General features: G+C 33.4%; 1 protein-coding gene across 2 annotated transcripts in view; it reads left to right on the top strand.

Moving 5' to 3' along the window:
* PPP4R3B (protein phosphatase 4 regulatory subunit 3B) overlaps positions 1–21510 on the top strand; it is a 62595-nt gene extending 41085 nt beyond the window's left edge. The window contains exons 8-16 of one of the 2 annotated variants that reach the window (XM_028103888.2): positions 44–175; positions 1476–1578; positions 3886–3927; positions 5603–5761; positions 9057–9226; positions 11337–11476; positions 11889–12052; positions 13711–13904; positions 19841–21510. In XM_028103888.2, the coding sequence (XP_027959689.1) occupies positions 44–175; positions 1476–1578; positions 3886–3927; positions 5603–5761; positions 9057–9226; positions 11337–11476; positions 11889–12052; positions 13711–13904; positions 19841–19936 (1200 nt within the window). In that variant the 3' untranslated portion in view covers positions 19937–21510. Of the gene's footprint in view, positions 1–43; positions 176–1475; positions 1579–3885; positions 3928–5602; positions 5762–9056; positions 9227–11336; positions 11477–11867; positions 12053–13710; positions 13905–19840 lie in introns of both variants that reach the window. The other variant, XM_028103887.2, reaches the window with a different exon arrangement.
* Positions 21511–23390: the final 1880 nt, after the last annotated feature.

Raw genomic sequence — 23390 nt, forward strand, 5'->3', positions numbered from 1 at the left:
TTTATATCCAAACCAGTTCTAATGGAAATGCATTTTCTTTCAGGATATCCTTCTCATTAATGTAGTAATTGAACAAATGATCTGTGATACTGATCCTGAGCTAGGAGGTGCTGTTCAGTTAATGGGACTTCTTCGTACTTTAATTGATCCAGAGAACATGCTGGCTACAACTAATGTAAGAAGTTATTCTGAGATAAAGATGTTTTGGTCTAGTCAGTTTTAGAGGATTTAAGATATGATAAATTATATATAAATACATAAATTATATGTAAATATAAAATCTTTTTAAATGTGTACATTTAATTAATTAATTTATTTATTTATTTTAAAGATTTTATTTACTTATTTGACCGAGATACAGCGAGGGAGGGAACACAAGCAGGGGGAGTGGGAGAGGGAGAAGCAGGCTTCCCGCTGAGCAGGGAGCCTGATGCGGGGCTCAATCCCAGGACCCTGGGATCATGACCTGAGCCGAAGGCAGATGCTTAACGACTGAGCCACCCAGGTGTCCTGTAAATTTGTACAATTTTTAAAAATAATGAATACTTGAGTATTTGTACACTTGGTATCCAAGTAGCTGTGGTGTTCCTGTAGCAGTTATTTGTGGCAAAATACAAGATTGTAATCTGCGAAAATCTTAGTGAAAAACGTTAGCATTTCTATTTATGGCCCTTGGCCTCATTCCTAAAAATTAATACACAACAGGATGCATATATGTAACACTGCTGAAATGTAAACAGTAAAAATGGCTAAGATGGTAAATTTTATAAAGTTACATGTTCTTTAATCATAATGAAAAAAATTAATACATACTGAATGATCCTTCTGCATAGTAGAAGTCATTCAGAAAGACTTATAGAAGTATTCCAAAATATTAATAATTGTTGTCTCAAAATACTGGGAAACTCCCTCATATTTAAAGAAGAATATGTATGTTGTTTTTAAATCATTACTTGTTTTTTCAAGACCATTGTATAAAAAATAGTGGCCAAAAAAAGGGACTGTTTTCCAAATTTCCAAATAATTTTTAAAATTTAAAAAATAGATCTAAATTCTATCCTGTTTCAGATGACTTGATAAATCAATTTGGTGTTTTTTCATGTTTGGATATGCTATGAATGGAGTTTCAGATTTGAATATGTGTGGATATGGACTTTCAGATTTTCATCAGTTAAGTTGCTCCTCTCACATTGCTTGATAGATTCTTCATTGCATTTCAGGTCACAAGCATATTAGAAAAAAATTCTTCTGAATAATTTTCTTCAGAAAAATTTTTTATATCTTTTCATTTTAATTTAGTAATATGAAATAGACTTGATTTTTCAGTTCTGCAGAAATACGATTAAGATGAATATAACTAGTTTTTTGGTGCTCTCATGGTATCTTAAAGTATCTGTTGTATATGACCTGCATTAATTCTTAAAGATATTTTATTAAAAGATAATAAAATATTTTTTTAATTCTGTATGTTTCAGAAAACTGAAAAAAGTGAATTTCTAAATTTCTTCTACAACCATTGTATGCATGTTCTCACAGCACCGCTTTTGACCAATACTTCAGAAGACAAGTGTGAAAAGGGTAGGGTGTCTTACTTATCTGCTTATGATTTCCATTTTTAAAGAGTGAAATAAGTAGTATAATAGGCTGTCTACTCAGTGCTTTATATGACAGGGAAATTACTACTGAAAAATTTAAACTGCGGTACAAAATCATAATTTCCCTTTTTTCAGAGGGACTATGTTAGAGAATGACACAGAAAATGTAGCAAAAAGTATTACACCTTGAGGAAGAGAAATATAAACACTTTAACAGAAGGGGATTATTCTCAAAACTGTTAATTACCTAGAGGGGGTAAGAGTAAACAGTATTTTACCTACATTAGAAAATCCAAGGGAACCATCATTTTGGAGAATAATTTGGCAATATAGTACAAGCTCTTTAATTTCACAACATAAGGATCAAAAGTTGGTGGGTTAATCAAAAAGTTGGTTAAAGCAGAGAACAGTTTAAAAAAATAAACTCTGTAAACATTCTAAATGCTGACTCATTTGCTGATATTTTGTATAAGGGCAAGCCTTTTTTTTTTTTTTAGTGTATTTTTTTATTGTATTTCCATGTCATCTTTCATGCATAAACTACATTCATAATTCATCAGCTCCAACACTGGTTTCTAGACTGTATTCAACTTAGCCATAGATACTACATTTTTATATTTCATCAGTCTGTGATATTTAAAGTATGTAATCATACTGCCAATGATAATTAGTGTAAACAAAGGACTTTTTGATAAGCATACAACTCAACTGGTGAAATGAGAAATGGGCGGGATGGGGGGATTTTCTCTGAGAGTGTTGGTTAATCTGATGAGTCATTTTAAAAGGGAGTCAATTAAAGAGAATGCTTACTAAACTAATTAGGTTGTAAAAATGGGCACACCTTACATAATACCATCAATTCAATTTCTGAATATATCCTAGGGAACATTTATGCATATACATGACGAGTACAAGAATATATAAGAAAATAACACGTGATATAGTCATAGTGGAATACTATATAGCAGTTAAAACAACTGAATTTTAATCTGTCAACTAGTTCTTGAAAATATAAAGTTGGGTAAAAAAGCATTTGGCAGAATGTTTTCATACAGAATGGTTTCATTTGTATAAATTAAAATAAATGCATTTTTAATCTTTATTTTAAAATAAAACACTTCCAGCGTACAGAAATATTTAGATAATTGTATAACAGACACCCATATATTTCCTGTTGACTTTATCAAAACTAACTTGCCCTATCTTTTTCTCAAATATTTTTGAAAAGAAAATAAATTACAGATATTGTTAGTTTCCCGTGCACCCCTTCACATTCTCACTTCACCCCATCTCTCAAGGATGCTGAATTTGAAGTTTATCACCCCATGTCTGTTTATATTATTACGACAAGTATAATGTATTATTTTTCATGTTTCCAAGCTTGATATGAATTGATTTCTGTTGTACACATTATTCTGCATTTTTTTTCCCTTACGTAATGCGTTTTTAAAATCTATCCATATTGATACCTGGAGTTCTTATTTATTTTTAAATCTTGCATAATATTCTCTATGAGTATGTTATAATTTAGCCATCCTGCTTCTAATGTACATTTAAGTTTCTAGTTTTTGCTATTACACATGATGCTGCCTTAGACATTTGTGTTTTTCCCTATGCAAATGTGCTCTAAAATATGTGCCTAAAATTCAGAACTTACAATGTCCTCCTTATTTTTTTAAAACTTCAAGGCATAAATTATCATTGTTAACATGTTATTCTGGAGTTTAAGAAATTCCTATATAGAGACCTATCCTAATTGTTGGGGGATGACTAAGAAATAAAAGAAAATGTGTCTTCTCTGGTTGTAACCTCACTTTTTTATCACAATATTTATTGTCTTTTAACAATTCCTCATCTGCACCCAGTTCTGTAAAGGATTGCAGATACAGGTATAATATTTGACTGAAACAACTATTTTTTTGATTGAAGTTTAGTTGACACACGATGCTAATTTCAGTGGACAGTGTAGTAGTTCGACAAGTCTATACATTAAGCACTGCTCAGCACAAGTGTAGCTACCATCGGTCACCCTATGATGCTGTTACAGTACCACTGACTATATGCCCTGTGCTGTGCCTTTAATCCCTGTGACCATACATTCCATAACTGGAATCCCGTGTCTCCCTTCATCCATTTGCCTATCCCTTCACCCCCCTCACAACTAATTCTTAACGGTTATTAGGCAGGTAAAATCACATAATGACCAAAGACATCCTTTGTATGTTGTAAAGGACTAGGAAAATGTGAAATAATTATTACTGAAGTAACCGACTTTAACTTTTTTTATTAGATAATATAGTTGGATCTAACAAAAACAGCACGATTTGCCCTGGTAAGTATAAATTTTTATTTTATGAACTAATATAAATTGTAAGCTTTTTTTGCTCAGAGTATAATGCATTTATTTATACAAGGCTAGGAAAGGCATATTTTTTTAAAAAATTTACCTTTTCCTCTATTGTAAAGGAAAACATTTCATTTTCTCTAATATAAAAATGGAAAACTGGTTGGAATTTTGTTTTTGTTTTTTACTGTAAATTTAGAGCTAGTTTTCTGATTTTTTTTTTTGAAAAGACCTCTGAAAGTTGAGGATTTTAGTTCATTATTTTTGAAACCTAGTAAACTAAGGCCAGCTAGGAACTAGTGTTAGTGTTCGTGACAGCATTATGCTTAGGTATTATTTATGAATCTGACCGTAAGCACTGTTGCTTCTACTTGGAACATGCATACCAGGTATGGGCCTGGGAATATAGAAAATATGCTCTGTGCACCTAGCATCCTGTCTTTTCTATCAGGTTCATCAATGGTCTAGGAGAGCCAGTTTCAAATGAGGAGACCATTCAGAGATTGGATTAGTTAGAGATACTATGATTAGTTTCATGTCCTAATTTGAGAAAGTGAAAACAAGACATTTAATTAAGACTGTAGATCATTGTTACAAAATCTTGTGAATAAAATTAGGGAACTGAGGGATTAAGAGAGTTTATTTTTTTTAATGGTGAGGGACTAGTTCAAATACTCGCTATGGTGTTGGCTGTTATACAGATTAGTCTGAAGCAAGTAAAACTCTTTACTTACATTTAACCTAGGAAGGATCTTTTAAATACCAGAACTATATTTTGTATTTTTCATGGCTTTTCTATTATCAAAAGAATGCTGATTTATTCCCAATAGCATCAGAGTTCCACAAAATATTCATGTGTGTAATCTTCTTGAAAAATAAAATAGTCGGGCTAGATTTATTCTCTAAAGCAGTGATTCCAAAATTTCCTCACAGTTTAATATTTTTTGCCTAAAACTTTTAATAAATGTCAGTAATTATTGACATAAGCCCTTTGACATACGTTCAGTTTTGATGTTCAGGAACCAATTTGAAGTCATTTCACTAATGTATACACCAAGGCCTCTTGAGGGAAGAAAAGGTAGTTTATTTTAGTAGGCCTTTCATGGGTATTACACTTTGATGTTAAAAAGATTATTGTTAAAAAATCTCAATGTAATATGTTTCACTTTATATTCACATAGCCAAAAATGTCCTTTCCTTAGAGATGTCTTTAAAGAAAGCATACTAATTTTTCTTGGGAAATTTTGTTGCACAATGTTAGGCAAAAAGCTTGAGGTATTTACTCTTTACTGTGGACCCTTTAATAGGTTCATTAATATTATAATGAAAGTAGCACATACTAAGGAAATATTACTAAGAAGATCTCAGTGCAATGAGGGTTTTCTTACCATGTTTGTAGATTTTTATTTAGGCTTTTTTCCCTCTTAACACTAATAAATATTTTATACAAGAACCTTAGAAAGTATCCATTTAATCAATAAAACTGAATAGTATTGAAGAGTCTGCTAATGGAAAAGTAAAAATCTGTAGCTTCTTTGATATAAAAATGAGGAAGAAATACAAATTTACTTTTGCTCTAAAATATGGGACATAAAACTTTATTATCTTTATTTAGGTGAATTACAATATTTATTTTATTTTCATGTGATGACTTTCTTTGTAGATAATTATCAAACAGCACAGCTGCTTGCCTTAATTTTAGAACTACTCACATTTTGTGTGGAACATCACACATATCACATAAAAAACTATATTATGAACAAGGACTTGCTAAGAAGAGTCTTGGTCTTGATGAATTCAAAGCACACTTTCCTGGCCTTGTGTAAGTAACAATTTAAAAAGAACATTCTTGTAAAGTATTTTAAGGAACAATCGATAGAGATAAAACCCGAAGTTACCCATGTGAATTGATTTATTTTTTAGCAGTATATATGCTATCAAAGAGATGATTATGAGAAGTACTAATCTTTTGTTTTCTTTTATTTAAAGGGCAAGAGGAATAGGTCATGGTGCTTCCCACCCACATATTACTCACATTTAGATTGAATTAGTTTAACTGTTGTGATAAAATACCACGTACGATGACGACATTTCACTAATAGAACAAGTCCTGCTGTCTTTCACATCTGCTTCATCAAATTGTCATTTATAGTGACTTTTTTTATACCTTTGAGATATGGGCCTTCAAATGTTTTTGTGTAATTTGGGTTATTGAACTTGTAAAATAACTTATGAGTAGTCCCCCTCAGTATACCACTTGGACCAACAATGATCAAACTTAAATGCCAGGAGTTGCGTCAGTGTGATTTTTGGCAAACTGTTAAGTTTCCTTTCCTCTTCATAATTTTACCTGCAAATAGAGATAAAGTAACCTCCTTCACCCTCCAAATAAAAAGAGCTTTGTGTGTTTTTTCTGAGCATAAAAATTACGGTTAAAATTGAAACATTTAACATATAGAGAAAAGATTAATCTCCCAACTACTTCTTTTATTTTTAAGGCCTTAAAAGTAGCCACCATTAACTCCACGCACGATTTTTCCTATTCCTTTTTCCACAGCCATACAAATTTATATAAAAATTCACACTTTACAGGTTGTTTTATTTTTATAAAAACAGGATCATATTAACATGCTTCTCAGCTTCTACCCTAGGTGATCAAATACGGTCTCAACTAAATTTTTTTACTAAATGTAGCTGAATAACACTTGATGGAGTGGCTCTTCCACAATTTATTCTGCTGTTCTGTAGTGCACAGATTATGGATTGTTTGGGTATTTTGCCCCTCCAAATAACACTGTAGTAAATAGTTTAGTATATAAATCTTTTAAGTACTGGTTTCTTTATTTCCATAGTATGGATTCCCAATAATCATAATGCCAGGACAAAATGTTTATATAGTTTTAATGTAATGTATCCTTTTAAATTTGAGTTTCACATACAGCCTCCAGATTACTTTCCCAAAAGATTGAAGCACTTGACACTCTTGCAGCACTGTGTTACTGATTCCTAAAATGTTATGAAGAGGATGATGGAAAATGTGGTATTCCATTTATGTTTTAATTTACATTTTCCTTGGCAGTATATTTTCCTGTTTTAGGGCTTTTGAATTTTATCTGTTGTGAATTGCCTATTATCTTTTTCTTAGAGCTCTTTTTATATTAGAGATATTAATTATCACATTTTTGGGGAAAAAATGTCACAGTTTCATTTGTCTTTTGCATTTGCCTTTATAGTATTTTTTAAATATATAACAGTTTCAAGATTCTCTATGATGAAAAATATGTCTATTTTCCTTTTATGAGTTTTGGGGTTTTTGTCTTGCTTAGGAACATCTCCTGTGTCCTAAGATTATACAAATAAAACACTCTCCTCAATTTACTTCTAATATTTTTATTATTTCGTTTTTTACTTATATATGTAATACATTTGAAGTTTGTTTTTATATGTGGTTTGGAGGGTCTTGCTTTGTTTTCTTCCAGAGGGATAGCAAGTTGTGCCAATCCCCTTATTAAATAAACTATATTTTTCTTACTGAATTAAAATTTCTCTCGTTATATAGTAAACTGACATATATATCTTGTGTCTTGTTTCTGAACTATTATTTCTATTTCTAATCTATTGTTTCATTAGATGAGATAAATAGGAAACTTTATTCTTAGGCCACTATAGCCTCTCTCTTGTAAAGTTTAATATCTGCTAAGTCCCTGCTCGCTTTTCCTTTTCATAATTTTCTTGGTTCCTGGACATTTGTTCTTCTATAATAACTTAATAATTTTATCCAGTTCATCATGACCAGATTATGTTAGATTTTTATATTAATTTTGGAAGGATTGATGTTCTCATGATAGGTATTCTTTTCTGGCTTTCTGTAAATAGTTCTTTTGGATGACTGCAGAGTAGTCCTATTTGTGTGGATATATCATAATTGAACAAATCTCTAGTATTTAAATGTTTACATTGCTTTAAGATTTCCATCATTATAAGTAGTGCAGTTGTAACTATATCATATCATTCACCCATTCACCAGCAGTGTATGAGAGTACCTGCTTGTGCACATACTCAGTCTTTTTAATCTTAAATTACTATTTCTTGTCCTGCTACAAAAAGAGGTGATGTTCTAAGTCTAGCACTTCTATTCACACTTGTTTTTTTTTTTTTTTTTGGTTTTTTTCTTCACACTTGTTTAGTGTTACAGTTATCATACATTTATACCTTATGTGGTCTATTTCAGTTTTATTCTCAGATAATATTTGGAACCTCTTTTGACAGGCACAACTTCTTTTAATGACTTGCCTCTCTGAATAGTAGGTTAAAATGGGAGACATTTCTTTTCAGTATTTAAAATATGAAAAGCCACATTATACTGCTTGTTTTACTCTATTGTTCTTTTACAAATACAGTCTGATCTGCCACAGTTCATGTTTACCAAAGGCAAAAGAGCTCATAAGCAATTGGTAAAAAAGGGGTAAAACGTATAGGGTTAAAATGTATATGTTACCATATATAGGTAGTGTCGGTTCACAGATGATTTTTCCAAGGCAAAGAGAACTGAAATAGTGGGAGTGGAACTATAGCCTTCCTCAGAAAAAGTAAAAGAACTTCAGCTCTCCTGTTAAGCTGGCAGCAGGAACCCCTTTGGCTTTATTTTCAGAAAATAAAAGAGGTACCTCCCTCCAGAGCTCCCCCTGCAGAGAGGGGAGGCAGCCTTGGGTAGGTTGCAGCACTCCTGTGCCCACCTTCACAACAGACAGCCCTGCACTGGTTCTGAGCTGCCATCACTACATCGTCTGCATGTCTACCTGTGCTGCTCTGAGTACTGCCAGCATTGGCACTTGATGGTTTCTGTGGGGGTTTTTTGATCTTTATACCATGGAGCTACCTGCCTGGGTACTTTATCTCCCAAGTGCCAGTTAACTGGGGTTTTTTTGCTAGCTCTGGCTACATGAGTTACACAGATTTGAGTGGTCTTTCCCTAACTCTGTTTTTCCTCAAAACCCAATTATTTTTAGTGCACAGTTTTTATTTTAGAATATATACATTACTTTATGTAAAAATACCTGTATAATAATTATTATTAATGAGATTATCGATTTGTTCCCTGTATTATTTTTAATTAGGTGCTCTTCGTTTTATGAGGCGGATAATTGGCCTTAAAGATGAATTCTATAATCGTTACATTACAAAGGGAAATCTTTTTGAGCCAGTTATAAATGCTCTTCTGGATAATGGAACTCGGTACAATCTGTTGAATTCAGCTGTTATTGAGTTATTTGAATTTATAAGAGTGGTAAGTTTATGCTAAAGGATTCTTAGTAAAATAAAATAGTTATATGTTTAGTGATGTTGGTATTTTAAATTGTGAAATTTAACCCACGTTTACTCTGTATTATTCTCAGTTCCATTTTTACTGGGCAGATGTTTCAGGATTGTATTTGGCATATGTAGACATTTTGGTCAAGTATGCCATTCTTGAGATCTCTATGATCTTTGTAGGGGTACTGATAAGTAGGAAGGTTGAAAATAATTACTTTGGTAAACTGAATAGAAGATGCATAAAAGGTAGGCTATTATCATGGAATTTTAAGTTGAAGAGACCAGGAAATTAGGCGGACCACTCCAACTGCTTTATTTTATAGATGAGGGGCTTCAGACACCCAAAGTAAGTGATTTATTGTAGAGCGTTCATTTGGTTAGGAGCACAGTCAGAGCTTGAAGATAGGTCATAGCTCAGTTTTGGGCAACAGAAGATCTGTCATAAAAAGATCTGGAGAGAACTCTGTGAACAATACGGTTAAGATAGGTAACTGTAGAACCAGTACAATAAATTTACCCCCTCCCACACACTAAAATCATTCCACCAGGGAAAATGGCTGCATGGTTAGAATTTGAAAAAAAAGAAAGTAAAGCTAGAAATTCATTTTCTAGTTTTGGCTCTTAAAAATGAGATTTCTGCTCATGACATGCTATTCTCATATAAAGGTTATTTGCCTGACTGGATTACTTTTCTAGTAGTAGTCACTTGGCAAGAGTATGGCTTTCAAAAGGATGAAGAGAATAGATGTATTGCCTTTAGCCTTAGAAAAGAGGGAACATAGTTAACTACCTTACCAAGTATCTGAACCCTGTTTCACAGTGCAGTGTTCTAATGAACCAGAGATTGACTTTTCTATTTTTTTTTCCTTAAAATTTTTGGTGAGAAACTGATAAAATGAGTTGTAGGGTTCATAACCCCATCCCTATTCCTATGATTGAATTTGTTTTTCAGAAAATAATTTTGAGTGGTTGATAAATACATTGAATCCCAAAACTTAACTCATCTTTTTTTTTTTTTTAAGATTTATTTATTTGAGAGAGGGAATACAAGTGGGGGCAGGGGCAGAGCAAGAGAATCTCAAGCAGACTCCCTGCTGTTGATCTCAGGACCCCAAGATCATGACCTGAGCCAAAACCCAGGCACCCCAAAACTTAACTCATCTATTTGTTCAGTATACAGCACAGAACCGTTTTACCTGGGTTTCTGATGTTTCTTCTTTGCATATTATTTGAGATTTCCAGAGAAACTAGTTTAAAGACTTTAAAATCCTTAAAAGAAGCAGATTATGGTGTATCTTTTAAAGAAGTGGCATGTATATTTCTTACTAATATTAAATTCCTGAATCACAGCTTCAGTTATTATTAATAATGAACGTACTTCGCACCCAGGCATTTGCAATGATTATTTAGAATGGTTCATTTAGAATTTAAAAGAATTTAAAAGAATTTAATTTAAAAAGTTACTGTTGTCAGTTTCACAAAAATTATACCATTGGAAGACTGTGGAAGTAGGTGGAATTTAAGTTAATAGTTTATCAGATCTGTATATGTAATATAGTCAAAGGAGTCTGTGTTTATTATTTAGGTAAGGCTTATCCCATTTTGATACCAGTTAAATAAGGAGTCATTAAGTAGCACCTAATATTTGTTAAAAATGTAATTTCAACATCTGCCTTCTAACTAGCTCTGTGCTCTTCATCAGGTCATTCAACCTCTCAGATCTTCAATTTTCCTTTTCTATAAAATGGGGTAATAAAACCTATTTCATAGAACTTGTTAGGAGGATCAAGTGAAATTATATGTTAAAGCACTTTTTAAATTGTAAAGTGCTATGTAGATGCAAAAAATAAACAGAAGACATAAACTAAATCTAGTCACTTTCAAATGTTTTGTAGCCCCCCAAAAGGGCTCCTTTTTTATTCCAAGTTTTCTCTGGAGGCCTGGCTCATGTGTAAAGAAACTAGGACATTTATTTTTGTAATGTGATTTTGAAAAACCTTTTTTGATCAGCTTTGGAACTATAAAAAAAGTTCTTCTAACAGTCATTGAATTATATTTGAATTGTAAATTTTGTCCTTAAACAGGAAGATATCAAGTCTCTTACTGCACATATAGTTGAAAACTTTTATAAAGCACTTGAATCAATTGAATATGTTCAGACATTCAAAGGATTGAAGACTAAATATGAGCAAGAAAAGGACAGACAAAATCAGAAACTGAACAGGTATTGTTTAAATATATTGCATTTATAGTCTATAAAATTATATCCAAAACTTTTTGTTTGGATCTGACATCTGAAATTTACCCAGGAGTATTCTTTCCATCATTAGATAGTACAGGGTTGTGTAGAAGGGTAGGTTTTTTTCCCTACCCGGAATCTTTTATGTGAAAAATGACTGCTCCATATCATAACTGAAGATAAATTTTTAGTTTAATTTGCAATATTTTGTAGTATTCTCTGGTTACATCTGGTATCACTGTTGAGGTGATTATGATGTAAATTATACGTAGTTAAAATTACTTTAGCCCCTCTTGGTTATACATATTTATTCTCAAATTTAATCTGGTCACAAACTTTAAATCATTACTCAGTGTTTGTGATATGTTTCTTACAGTGTACCATCTATATTGCGTAGTAACAGATTTCGCAGAGATGCAAAAGCCTTGGAAGAGGATGAAGAAATGTGGTTTAATGAAGATGAAGAGGAGGAAGGAAAAGCAGTTGTGGCACCAGTAGAAAAATCTAAGCCAGAAGATGATTTTCCAGATACTTACGAAAAATTTATGGAGACTAAAAAAGGTATTAAAATTTTGAATTTTTTAATAATGTATCATTTATTAGGTACAGAAATTATCAGTTGCTTGTGAAGGTTTGGTCATAGTATATAAAGCATGAAAGACATGAATTTTATAGTGAATCAGGACCTTTTTAAAATTTCCACATCTTTTTCCAAACCTGGGAGTTATTTTCGTGTTTAAACTGTTTTTCTTGAAACTTGCCATTTTGTGATGCTCTTCATTTGCTGTTTAGAATTACACTATCTACTCATACATTGACTTCTTTTTTTTTTTAAAGATTTTATGTATTTGAGAGCGAGAATGAGAGAGAGAGAGAGCATGAGAGGGGGGAGGGTCAAAGGGAGAAGCAGACTCCCTGCTGAGCAGGGAGCCCGATGCGGGACTCGATCCCGGGACTCCAGGATCATGACCTGAGCCAAAGGCAGTCGCTAACCAACTGAGCCACCCAGGCGCCCTCATACATTGACTTCTATGAACAATCTTGGATTTATTTCTGTACTGAAATCTCCAATAATACTAGAGACCATATAGATCCATAGAAACTTTCCAGAGCACTCTGCCTTTTATAGCTGTGAGGAAACTAAGCTCAAAGAAGTAACTCTGCTCTTTGAAATTTTAAAATTATAAAAATTTCATAAAGAAACACTATCAAGAGAAGTAACATTTCCCATCTTTCAAATATGTTAAACTTGTTTAAAAACTGAGGTCTTATCTTTCAAAAGAATTAATCACTTTAATTCTATGGCCTGAAAAATCACCATTATTGGAGTACTGTTCTGCATATGTCATATAAATGTTTACCAGAAATTTACATTTTGAAAGGCAAAAGCACTTCCTGAAAGGCAAAAGCATTTGTGATTTTGAATGAGATTTTCTAAAAGTATTTCTCCTTAGGTAGTGTTTCATTGATTTATTACATTTTTCGTGCAACTTTTGTTCCTAGCCTCACTCATTATGTACTTGTTAATGCCTTAAGTTTTATTTACTTCAGCCTGGCAGAGCAAATAGCCCATCAAAATGTCCTCTAAGGAGTAGGTAACTTTTGGTAGCCTAATTCTTCTACCTTTATTCATTACAGGCACTGCCCTGACTACCATGAAAAGGGGCAGTGAGGCCATACTTGAAGTACTGCATCCACTTAAGAATCATATACAAAAAAGTAGCAACCAGATATGAAAGGATAGTAGATACCTAAGTCGTAAGAGAAACAGTTAAGGGAACTGGAATATTCAGGAAATGAGACTGATAGACATGATCATATCATTGTCTTTAGGCATTTGAAATACTAACTTATGGGAGAGATTATCAGGTCTATCAAGGACTATAGAAGTATAGGTTCAGTTCAGTGAAGGGAAGCTGCAGAGGGACAATAAAAGAGTCAGACAGGTAATGAATCCTTGACGCATCCTAGATAACAACAGTGTAGAATTCTAGTGTAGGATGACTGATTCTGGTATATGATTCTTAAGGTCCTTTCTAATCCTGAGGTGTCTAAGATTCCAGCTAATTAAAGACCTAACCACTGTACACATCATGCTCTACTCTCAGCTCTTATGAAGGAAAGGCAGTGTTTTGTAAGTTTTTGAGTTATTATTTTCAGTTGCTTTGCTTATTAGGAATATTTACTGAAAAAGATTAAAAATTTTACTTTCACTTTAGCAAAAGAAAGTGAAGACAAGGAAAACCTTCCCAAAAGGACATCATCTAGTGGTTTCAAATTTACCTTCTCCCACTCTGCCAGTGCTGCTAATGGAACAAACAGTAAATCTGTAGTGGCTCAGACACCACCAGCAAGTTCTAATGGATCCTCTTCCAAAACTACAAACTTGGCCACATCAGTAGCAGCCACCAAGGTATGTGACATTATTCTATACATGAACTTTGCTTTTTCCATCTTTAAAATTATTTCATGTTTACTAAAGAAAATTTGGATAATAATTCCAAAGAAAGTTGTACACATTGTCATCAGAGAACATGACTGCTAATAACGATTGATTCTTTAGGTATATGGGTTTATCTGACATGTAATTGAGGTCTTTGTATAAACACAGTTTTGTATCCTGCTTTTATTTATTTGTTAAAAAGAATTTTTCTGTGTTACTAAAACACTGTTGATGACTACAGAATTTCATTTTATTTAGCTGTATCATAGTATTTGTAAGTAACCTACCCAGTAGTATTTTGGAGCACATAAGTTGATGCTGATGTTTCATTGATAGTAGGACTTCTGGTGGTGTTGCATTTTAAGTTACCTTTTTGAATTGATGAGTAGAAGAATATTTTCATACATATTGTCAGATACCTCCAGGAAGTTCCTACCAGTTTACATTACCATAAGCATTGTATGAGTGTGCTTGGCTCACTGCAGCTTTGCCAGTGTTGTTATAATTATTTTTAATCCTTGCCCATTAGGTAGTGGAGACAGTATAGATCTCATTCCCAGTTGTATGTCCTTTGTTAGTAGCAAGGTTGAATATTAGCCTTTTGAATTTGCTCTTCTGCAAGTGTCTTTTCATAGTTTTGCCTTTTAAAATTGGGTTACGTTTTTCTTAATATGAATGAATCTAGTTATAAGGATATTAGCCTTTTGGTCATTTGCATAGCAAATGTATTTTCTATTTGGTTACTTTTTTATATAAACAAGTTTAAATTTTTTTTTTTTAAAGATTTTGAGAGAGAGCACGAGCAGGTGGGGGGAGGTGCAGAGGAAGAGGGAGAAGCTCCCCGCTGAGCAGGGAACCCAACACAAGGCTTCATCCCAGGACCCTGGGATCACGACCTAAGCCAAAGGCAGACACTTAACTGACTGAGCCACCCAGGCGCCCCTAAACAAGTTTAAATTTTATATAAAACTTTTTTCTTTCATTTATATTGTTATTATATGTAACCATCCTTTTCCCGAAAAAGGAGTGGCTTAAAATAAAAAGGCATAAATGTAAGACAACTGTTAATGTAAGGGTAGAAGGACAAGAAGACCGAAATGCCAAAGTAGTAGAAAACCTAATCTGAAGGGATGCTTCTCGGTTTGAACACATGATACAATTTGAGTTTATTGTTTTACAAAAACGTGGTCTTTATTCAGTGTTGCATTGAGGTAGGCTCTTGACTAAAGATCACAGAAGTAGCATTTTCAGTGAGATTCTACTGCTTTTGAAACATTTTTTTTAACTAGAAATTTTAAAATTAATTTTCACTTCTTGATAGGACAATTTGGTATAATATTTATGGCACTATATTAAGAATATTTGCTGTGAAGTTAAATTGTTCAGGTTCAGATCTTGGCTCTGCCTCTTCCTAGGCTATTTGACCTTGAGTAAGTTACTATATCTCTCAGGACCTTAATTTTTTCATTTTAATTAAAGATAAAAAAGCACCTACTCTATAGGCTTATAAATATTAAATCATTTAATAAATGTAGAGCTTAGAACACTATTTGCACCTTCTCAGTATATACTAGCTTTTCTTTTTTTAAAGCAATACATGCGCTTACTTCCAAAAGTCAAAATAGTATTAAAATGTTGAGAAAAATCAGTCCTTTTTTCTTCTCCACAGAGATAGTTAGAACTCTTCTTGTACCTGTTTCTTCTGTTTCTAAATAATATATTAATACTTCATATTGTTCTCTCAAGTTTAGACCTAATTTATTAAATTCTTGTTATGGTAGATAAGAATTTAACATGTGAACACTCCTTACCACATCCTCACCCTTATTTCTCCCTGTATCACAATTTTTGTTTAAAGTAACCTTTGATAATTTTATAGCTATAGTGACAATATAAATATTCTTTATTCACAACTTTTTTCCTGGTCTTTTTTTCTATACTGTATGTTTCTTAATAACTTTTCTCTTTTTAGAGTAAACAATTGCCGCCATTTTTTCATTTGTTGCAGTAGTTAGGTGCCTTTCACTAATTCTTTCAGTGCCTTTCAGGTTAGTTTCTGCGTTCTCTTGACGTCTCCAGTCTGGTTCCGACCTAGATCCGTTGCTCTCTAGACTTGCTCACAGCTCTTATCTTGAGGTTGCCGAGGCCATTATCCTAATACTTCTTTTGCCTCTTTCTTGTATTGCTTCTGGGTCTTATGTCTCTATACTCTTTCTTGATTTTCCCTCCCATTTTGGTGCACATCCTCTAATAATTGTTTTCTGAGAAAAGAATCCCGGGAGAGGTAAAATTTGAGCCCCTGCCTCTATGAAACTGTGTTGATTCCATCCTACTTGACTGCCAGTTTAACTGAATGTAGAACCAAATCGGAAATCATTTTCTTTTAAAACTTAACTTTTAAAAGTTATTGTTTCCAAGAAATCCAAAGACATTCTTATTTCTGATCCTCTGTGTGTGAGTTTTTATTTTCTTGGGAGCAGCTAAACAGTCATGTCCTTCAGTTTGGAAACATTTTATATTATTTTGCTGTAACTTATTGTTCTGATGTTGGGCCCTCTGTATTGATCTTATAATTTTCATAATTTCTCTCTCCTGTTACTTTTTTTTTTTTTTTTTTACTCTTCTTGTTCTATTTTCTGGGTTATTTCTTATAGTTCTTAATTCATTATCCTTTCAGATAATTTTTTACTTAAAACAACAAAAGCAGGTTCAAGCACTAACACATTTTTCACCCTTCTTGACACTAACAGCAGATTACTAAATACATTTGTACTACATCTTTTTGGGGGGACAAGGAGAAAACAGTGATTGCTCTTGGAAAATGCTCATCACTCTAGATTATGACAAAAGTTTGAAATTTACTATCTGTTGAGTGCCACAGTCCAATTGATTGGTTCTTAAAATTAAACAGATCAGGTGTGAACTTGTCTGTTTTCCTTGGCAAGGCTTCTAAAGCTCTAATATGCTTTTAAAAATGGCATTCTTGGCAAACTTGGTAGTTTTCAAGGCTGGTGAGACATTAGCTACTAATGAAATTAAAAAGATTTTTTTTTTTAACTTATAGAGCTATAAAAACCACATTTTCCTTAAAGAAGTATACTTACCCAAAAAAGGAAAGAAAAATACTTACAGAATCATAATCAGAAACCATTAGTGGGTGCTAAAACAAGCACTTCTTTTGCCACAGATTAACAGAAGAGAACACGGAATCTTGCTTTTTCACTTAACAAACTTATCTGGGTGAGCTTTCCATATTAGAACATAAAAGAACTTCTCCTAGGATTCCAAAGTATGATACACTTTAATTTATAACTAACCCTGTTAATGCATTTTAAAGTTGTTTCCAGCTTTTTGTAGTTAAAACAATTGTATGTGACTTTCTACACAAAATATTTCATATACATGTCTATTTCTATATAGAATATGCATTTACAGTTTTGATTAGTTATTGAATTTACTCAGCAAAATGGAAATATGTGGATAGTTCCTTAACATGGTATATATGGCCAGTACCAAAAGCTAGCTTAATACTTATGGACATATTAGAAGCGTTCCCACCAAAGTTGGGAACAAGGTAGGATACCACTATGATTGCTATTATTTAACCATTGTTCTGGGGTCGTAGCCAATGCAGTTAGGTGAGATAAAGAAATTAAAGCTATAAAAATTAGAAGATATAAAAACCATCACTTTTGCTTATGATTTTTAAAAATTTTATTAATCATGTTTATGGAAGATCTGTCCTTTATTTTTTTTCATGATTTTATTTATTTGAGAGAGAGAGAACAAGCAGGGGTGGAAGGGTAGAGGGAGAGAGAGAGAGAGAGAGAGAAGCAGACCTCTCACCGAGCAGGGAACCCAATAAAAGACTCGATCCCAGGACCCTGGGATCATGACCTGAGCTGAAGGCAGACGCTTAACCGACTGAGCCACCCAGGTGCCTCTGTCCTTTATTTTTTGAGTAGAGGATAATTCTTGAATTCTCTCTTCTTACATTTGTTTAATATTAATTATATTAATAGATTCCTAACATAATTTGTTCATTGGTTTGTTTGATTTAGAAAAAATGTCATTGTGTATTCATAGGTGTTTGTTATTGTTATCATTCGTTTTCATCCCTTCCTTCGTATTGGAAACTTTTCTCAAGAGTAATTGGCATAAGTGGTCTAATTGCAATCTGATACTTATTTTAAAACAAGTATGTTTGTATATTAAGTCTTGAATCTGTCAAATTCTTTATGGAGTGCATCTCTGGATTACAGGCCTTTTCTAATATTTCACATTTTATATTTTTATTCTCAGTAAAAATGATTGTTTTAACATATAGTTTATGGCATATATGTATAGATAATAGAGATAAAATTGATATTAAGTTGTGTAGCTGTGTGTTTCAGATAGAATATTAATCTTAAGCAAAAGGCATTTTAAATGTTACCCATTGGAAACTGAAATGTTTGTACATTATGATATATAATCTGTAATCCTAAACATGATTAAAACTTTCCTTGATAATTTGTCATCTTTGTGAATATCAGACTGGTGGTGCCTTTTTAGAAGGTAATTACATCTTCTATCTCCTCCCATCTAACTTGTTTGGCTTAGAAACCAAATGAATAACAATGATATTGTAGTAGCAGTTAATAGCAATTATTGAACACTACTTACCAAGGACTGTGCCAGGTGCTTTTTATGTTTTCATTTTATTTTCAAAATAGTTCACTGAGATCTAAGTACTATTATACCAATTTTAAGATAAGGAAAATGAGGCATAGCTATACTAAATCACTAGCCCACCGACATACACTTAAAAAATTGTGACATTGCAGTTTGAAGTTAGGCAGACTACAATCAATACATTCTTACCAGTTTAGCCATACTGCCTCTTATCAAACTTAAGATTTGTGTGTTATTAAGCTGAGAAAGCAGGATTCTCACATGAGTATATGTGGTATAAATAAGTTTAATTTAATTCCCAGACTTTCTGATAACGGTTTCTAGTTGCTCAGTGGCCTTTGTTGATATTACAGTGGTTCAGTTATATATTGGCCAAGTGTTACTGCCAGATGTCTGGGTTCTTTAGATATGAAGCTACTTAACTTTGAAATATGAGTGATTTCAGTTGTATTTGTTTTTCCCCCTTGAGGTCTGAAGGGTTTGAACTAAATCCAGTGTTTACAGTAGCGCTCTTAACCTGTGGGGTCGTATGTATAAACTTCATGGGATGGATTCAAAATGAGTGTAAACCTGACGACATTTAATTTCCTGGGTAGTGTCCAGGGCCTTAATAGGTTTTTAAAGGGGTCCATGACTCATAAAGGGCCGAACACCTGAATTACCTCATCCTTACTTTCCTTTTAGTTAGAGAGGTAGCCCTAAATTTTTTAGTTGTCAGTTTTAGGAAGTATTTCATTTGTTTATTATTATCAAGAGCATAATGAAAACAGTGGTATGCACTTAGTAATGAAATACATACATGAAGTATGGAGACAAAAGGAGGCTTCTTGTTGCTGACTGACTACTCTCTCTAGTTTAAACATAGAGAAATGAACTAGTTCATTTCCACAGTCCTTCCAGCTCCCCGTATCATGGTGATTTGTGAGTCCTGCTTTTTGGAGATACATTTTTCCACAGTGAAATTTTGCTGAATTGAATTAAATTGTGAGGTATCATTAAAAATCCAAGAGCTAAATAGAAAAGTTGAGGGTAACTTAGAGTACCACCAGTGGTACCAAGTGTTCATAATTTTCACGCAGTTCCTTTATCAAATTCAAATATATTTGAGATATATATGATTAGATAGTTTAGAAAAGTTATTTGTGATGTCTTTAAAAGTGACTATTGATACTAATAAGTTTTTTTTCCCCTTAAGTTACATATGTTAAAAAATTCTTAATCTTCTTCAACAGGGAAGTTTGGTCGGTTTAGTGGATTATCCAGATGATGAAGAGGAAGACGAAGAAGAAGAAACATCTCCCAGGAAAAGACCTCGTCTTGGCTCATAAAATATTTAGTGAGGACCCTCAATGCGTGGTCTTACTAAAATGCTGCAACTGTTCAATGAGCTGAAAATCTGAATCAGAAAGCTTTCTCACTTGAACTTACAAATATACGAGGAGTAGCAAAAGATACTCAGTTTATCAGCTAGGAGAGTTTAGTTCTGTAAAAAACCAGGCTTCCCAGGAACTTGACTGCTTGCTAGTAATTAAGGGGTTTGCCTTTCAGGCTGTCAAAAAAAAAAAAAAAAGTTATTAACCAGAACCTGGGCGATAGCTTCTTCATGAGGAGACTCTCAGGTTTGGGGATGGCTTGGGGGAGGGAACAAGGTTGATAAAACAATATTAAATGCAGGGTTGCTCCAGGGGGTATCTGATCTAGAAACAATTACAAAACTTTAGTTACAAACCCAATAACATTACTTGTATAATGGTGCTGGCCATGTTGTTCTTTTAATCAGTTGCCTCTTTTTAAAAAAATTTTTTATGAAAACCAAATTTAACTGTCATAAAAATGAAGTTATGCTTTTGGGACCATTTTTTGAGATTTAACAGAAATTCAGCCTTATAGGTAGTTGGAGGGAAGTACATTTTGTGTTACAGTACATGTTGAGTTTTCTACACCAGAAATTTTCAGTATGTATTTTGATGAAAACAAACAAGCTGGATTCAAAATGGACAGTCTTGTTAATATAACTTTACAGCACTCTTAGAGATAACTGATGCCAAGAATCAGTACATTAGTATTTTGAAATGATTTTCTCTAGAAACTTGGGAGTGGATTGAACAGAATGTTTCCAAGTGTCTCCCAGTAGTACATACAATCTTTTATGCAAGATACTTTGAAGTCACTTTCTGCTTTGTTCATAAAGTTGTCTCTCTCTCTAGAGCTGCAAGCAAGTTTTAAAGTATAATTTATAAAGACTCACATACAAAGACTAGTGCTGAATTAAGTGGCATTTAATATCTAGAGGCCATTTTGATCCAAGAAGTTACTTCAGTATCAAAGTCAGTATGCAGCACATGAAGTTTTTCCATAAACAAACAAGGGTGTTAATATGAAAGCTGCTTTTTTTAAAGAGTAAAAGCACATTCCATGTCCGTAAATGAATTTAAAATAAGTTGAGGCAAACAGTTAAGAGGTTTTATTTTTAGAACAGCAAGTTAACTGTAAATATTTTTAATGTTTGTTTGCTCATCTATGATCTGAGATCATGCTGAAGTGAGAAAAACATCCCCCAAACTACAATTTAATGCATTGGGAAAAAAAAAACTAAAAACAGGAATTCCAGCTACAATCTTCAGATCACCCTTGTAATGTGTTATGGGTCCATTTTTCCTGGAATAGCTTAAACTAAAGCAGTTTCCCCTGTTTTGGAGATTTTGTAGTTAATTTTAATTTTGGCTATTGTTTGGAAAAGATGGGCTGTCTGTGTAGATATGAAGTATAGTTTTTCCATAAAACAGATGTTTATTTTGTATTAAAAATACCACTGTACTTGTTTTACACCATTTGTATACATGTGGTGATATTAATGCTGAACTGTAAAATTCAGGAATTAAAATGTGACCCTGTAATTCTATGATTGTTGCTTTTGTTTGGTTTGTTGTAAATATAAGTTAACTCCATTTTGAGATTTGTCCATTTTATAGTATCTTTTAAAAGCCAATAAATTATCCATAGATATTTATTATAAACCACTAAGTCCTACACCAGTTGGAATGAAGTAATAATAAACAAACGAAGGTTGACTGCACTTTAAGAATTACTGATTGTACTTACAGAAGGTGTGCCTTGGGCAAATGAAGTCTCAACATCAATACATCACAGCATGGGGCTAGTCTCACCTCTTTGATTAAAAGTACATATAATGAAAAAGACCTTCCACTTTATAAGGCAAGTGCCTCAGAATACCCTAATTTAAACTAAGATCAGTAAAGTTACCATCTGAATACAGTTTTTTTCAAGCAAGTCTGTGAAGCCCCTTCCACTCTTCTTAGCTCTTAATTTCTTCTTGTCATCTAAGAAGCCCAGGCCTAAAGCATTTCCCTATTTACTCTTGACTCTTCCTGAAGGAATTTTAAAGTTCCAGTAGGGAGTATTATCTTTATACCTTATGAAGAGTTTAATTTTCCTTTCTGAAGAATTGCCAGGAGTCAAACATTTAAATCATCATCATCTAGGAACCTTTCTTACCCCAGAAATGTGTTTTGTTGACTTACAGGATAACAGTTTTCATGGCACATGTGCTCACCCACAATGATATAAAAACAGGGCTTAAAATATCCCTTGAAAGAATAACTATTAAGTTTCCACATGTTAGCTGCTGTCTTAATGACTACCCTCAGGCAGATCAGGATTTTTCTATCTCTATCATCACTCAGTGAACCAAGCCAGAGCCCACATTTGTATGCCTGAGGTTCTCTTAAAATTATATCTGTAAACATGTATCCACTATAAAAACTATTTTTAATAAAAAGTTACATGAAACAGATTTCTGTGTTTTAATCACTAGTTTTTCCTCTTGTCCATCTAAGTGATGAAAATGTAACACATGTAATGATGGTTTTTCTCTGCAGGTTGAACACGAACTAAACAAATTTTGGTACCCCTTTTTTAAAAGTTTGTAACTGTAGATTTAAAGAGATAAAATGGAATTATAAATTAAGCCTCAGGAGCAACCTGTAACTAGAAAAGGGGGTGCTTGCTGGAAGACACAATACAGGAAGTTTTCTGAAAGAAGGGTCTCTCCTACTATTCTGGTCTGGACGTGGGATCTTTTCTCCCGATCTGTAAGCAAACAACCACAGAAAACCATCCAGGACCATTTCACATAAAAAAGGCCTACACCCATGGCTGCATTCCCTTCAGGAGTCGACTGTTCCCTTTATCTTTTTAATGGTAGCTTTTCTAGGAAGAGTAATTGAGTATTTTTAACATCCCTCATCCATTTTCCAAGTGCTGTTTGCTTCTGCCTAGGATAACTGGTCTTCTGGTTGGATTTCCTTATACTTGGCATACCCACAACTCTAACTCACCCCATCTCCGTACAGCAGCCACACATTTTTTTTTTTAGCTGAACATTTTGATAATGTAACTTCCCTGCTTTAAAACTTTGCAGTGACTTCCCACTGCCATAATAAAATTTAAAATCCTCACATTCCCTACAGGGCCCTGCAAATCAGTACCCCACCTATCTCCAATTTCATAGCCAGCCTTCTGCCCTCGTGTGTATACACACCACATTGCCCACTCCTCACTAGCTGCCTTTCCTGTGGTAGGACCTGAGTTGGTCCTTCCCATTTCTCCCTGCAACTAGCCTTCCAATCAGCTTAATAAGCATGGCTTTCTCAAGAAGGCTTGGCCAACCCTGCTTCTAATACTGCCTTTTTCCCTTTGTACACTTGGCTCTTAGGGCCTTCTTCACTAGCCCCTTGAAGACAGGGACCCTGATGATCCAGT

Source organism: Eumetopias jubatus, unplaced genomic scaffold (genome assembly GCF_037043125.1).
Source record: "Eumetopias jubatus isolate StellerSeaLion01/CBP00866 unplaced genomic scaffold, mEumJub1_p1.0 scaffold_9, whole genome shotgun sequence".
Taxonomy (NCBI): Eukaryota; Metazoa; Chordata; class Mammalia; order Carnivora; family Otariidae; genus Eumetopias; species Eumetopias jubatus.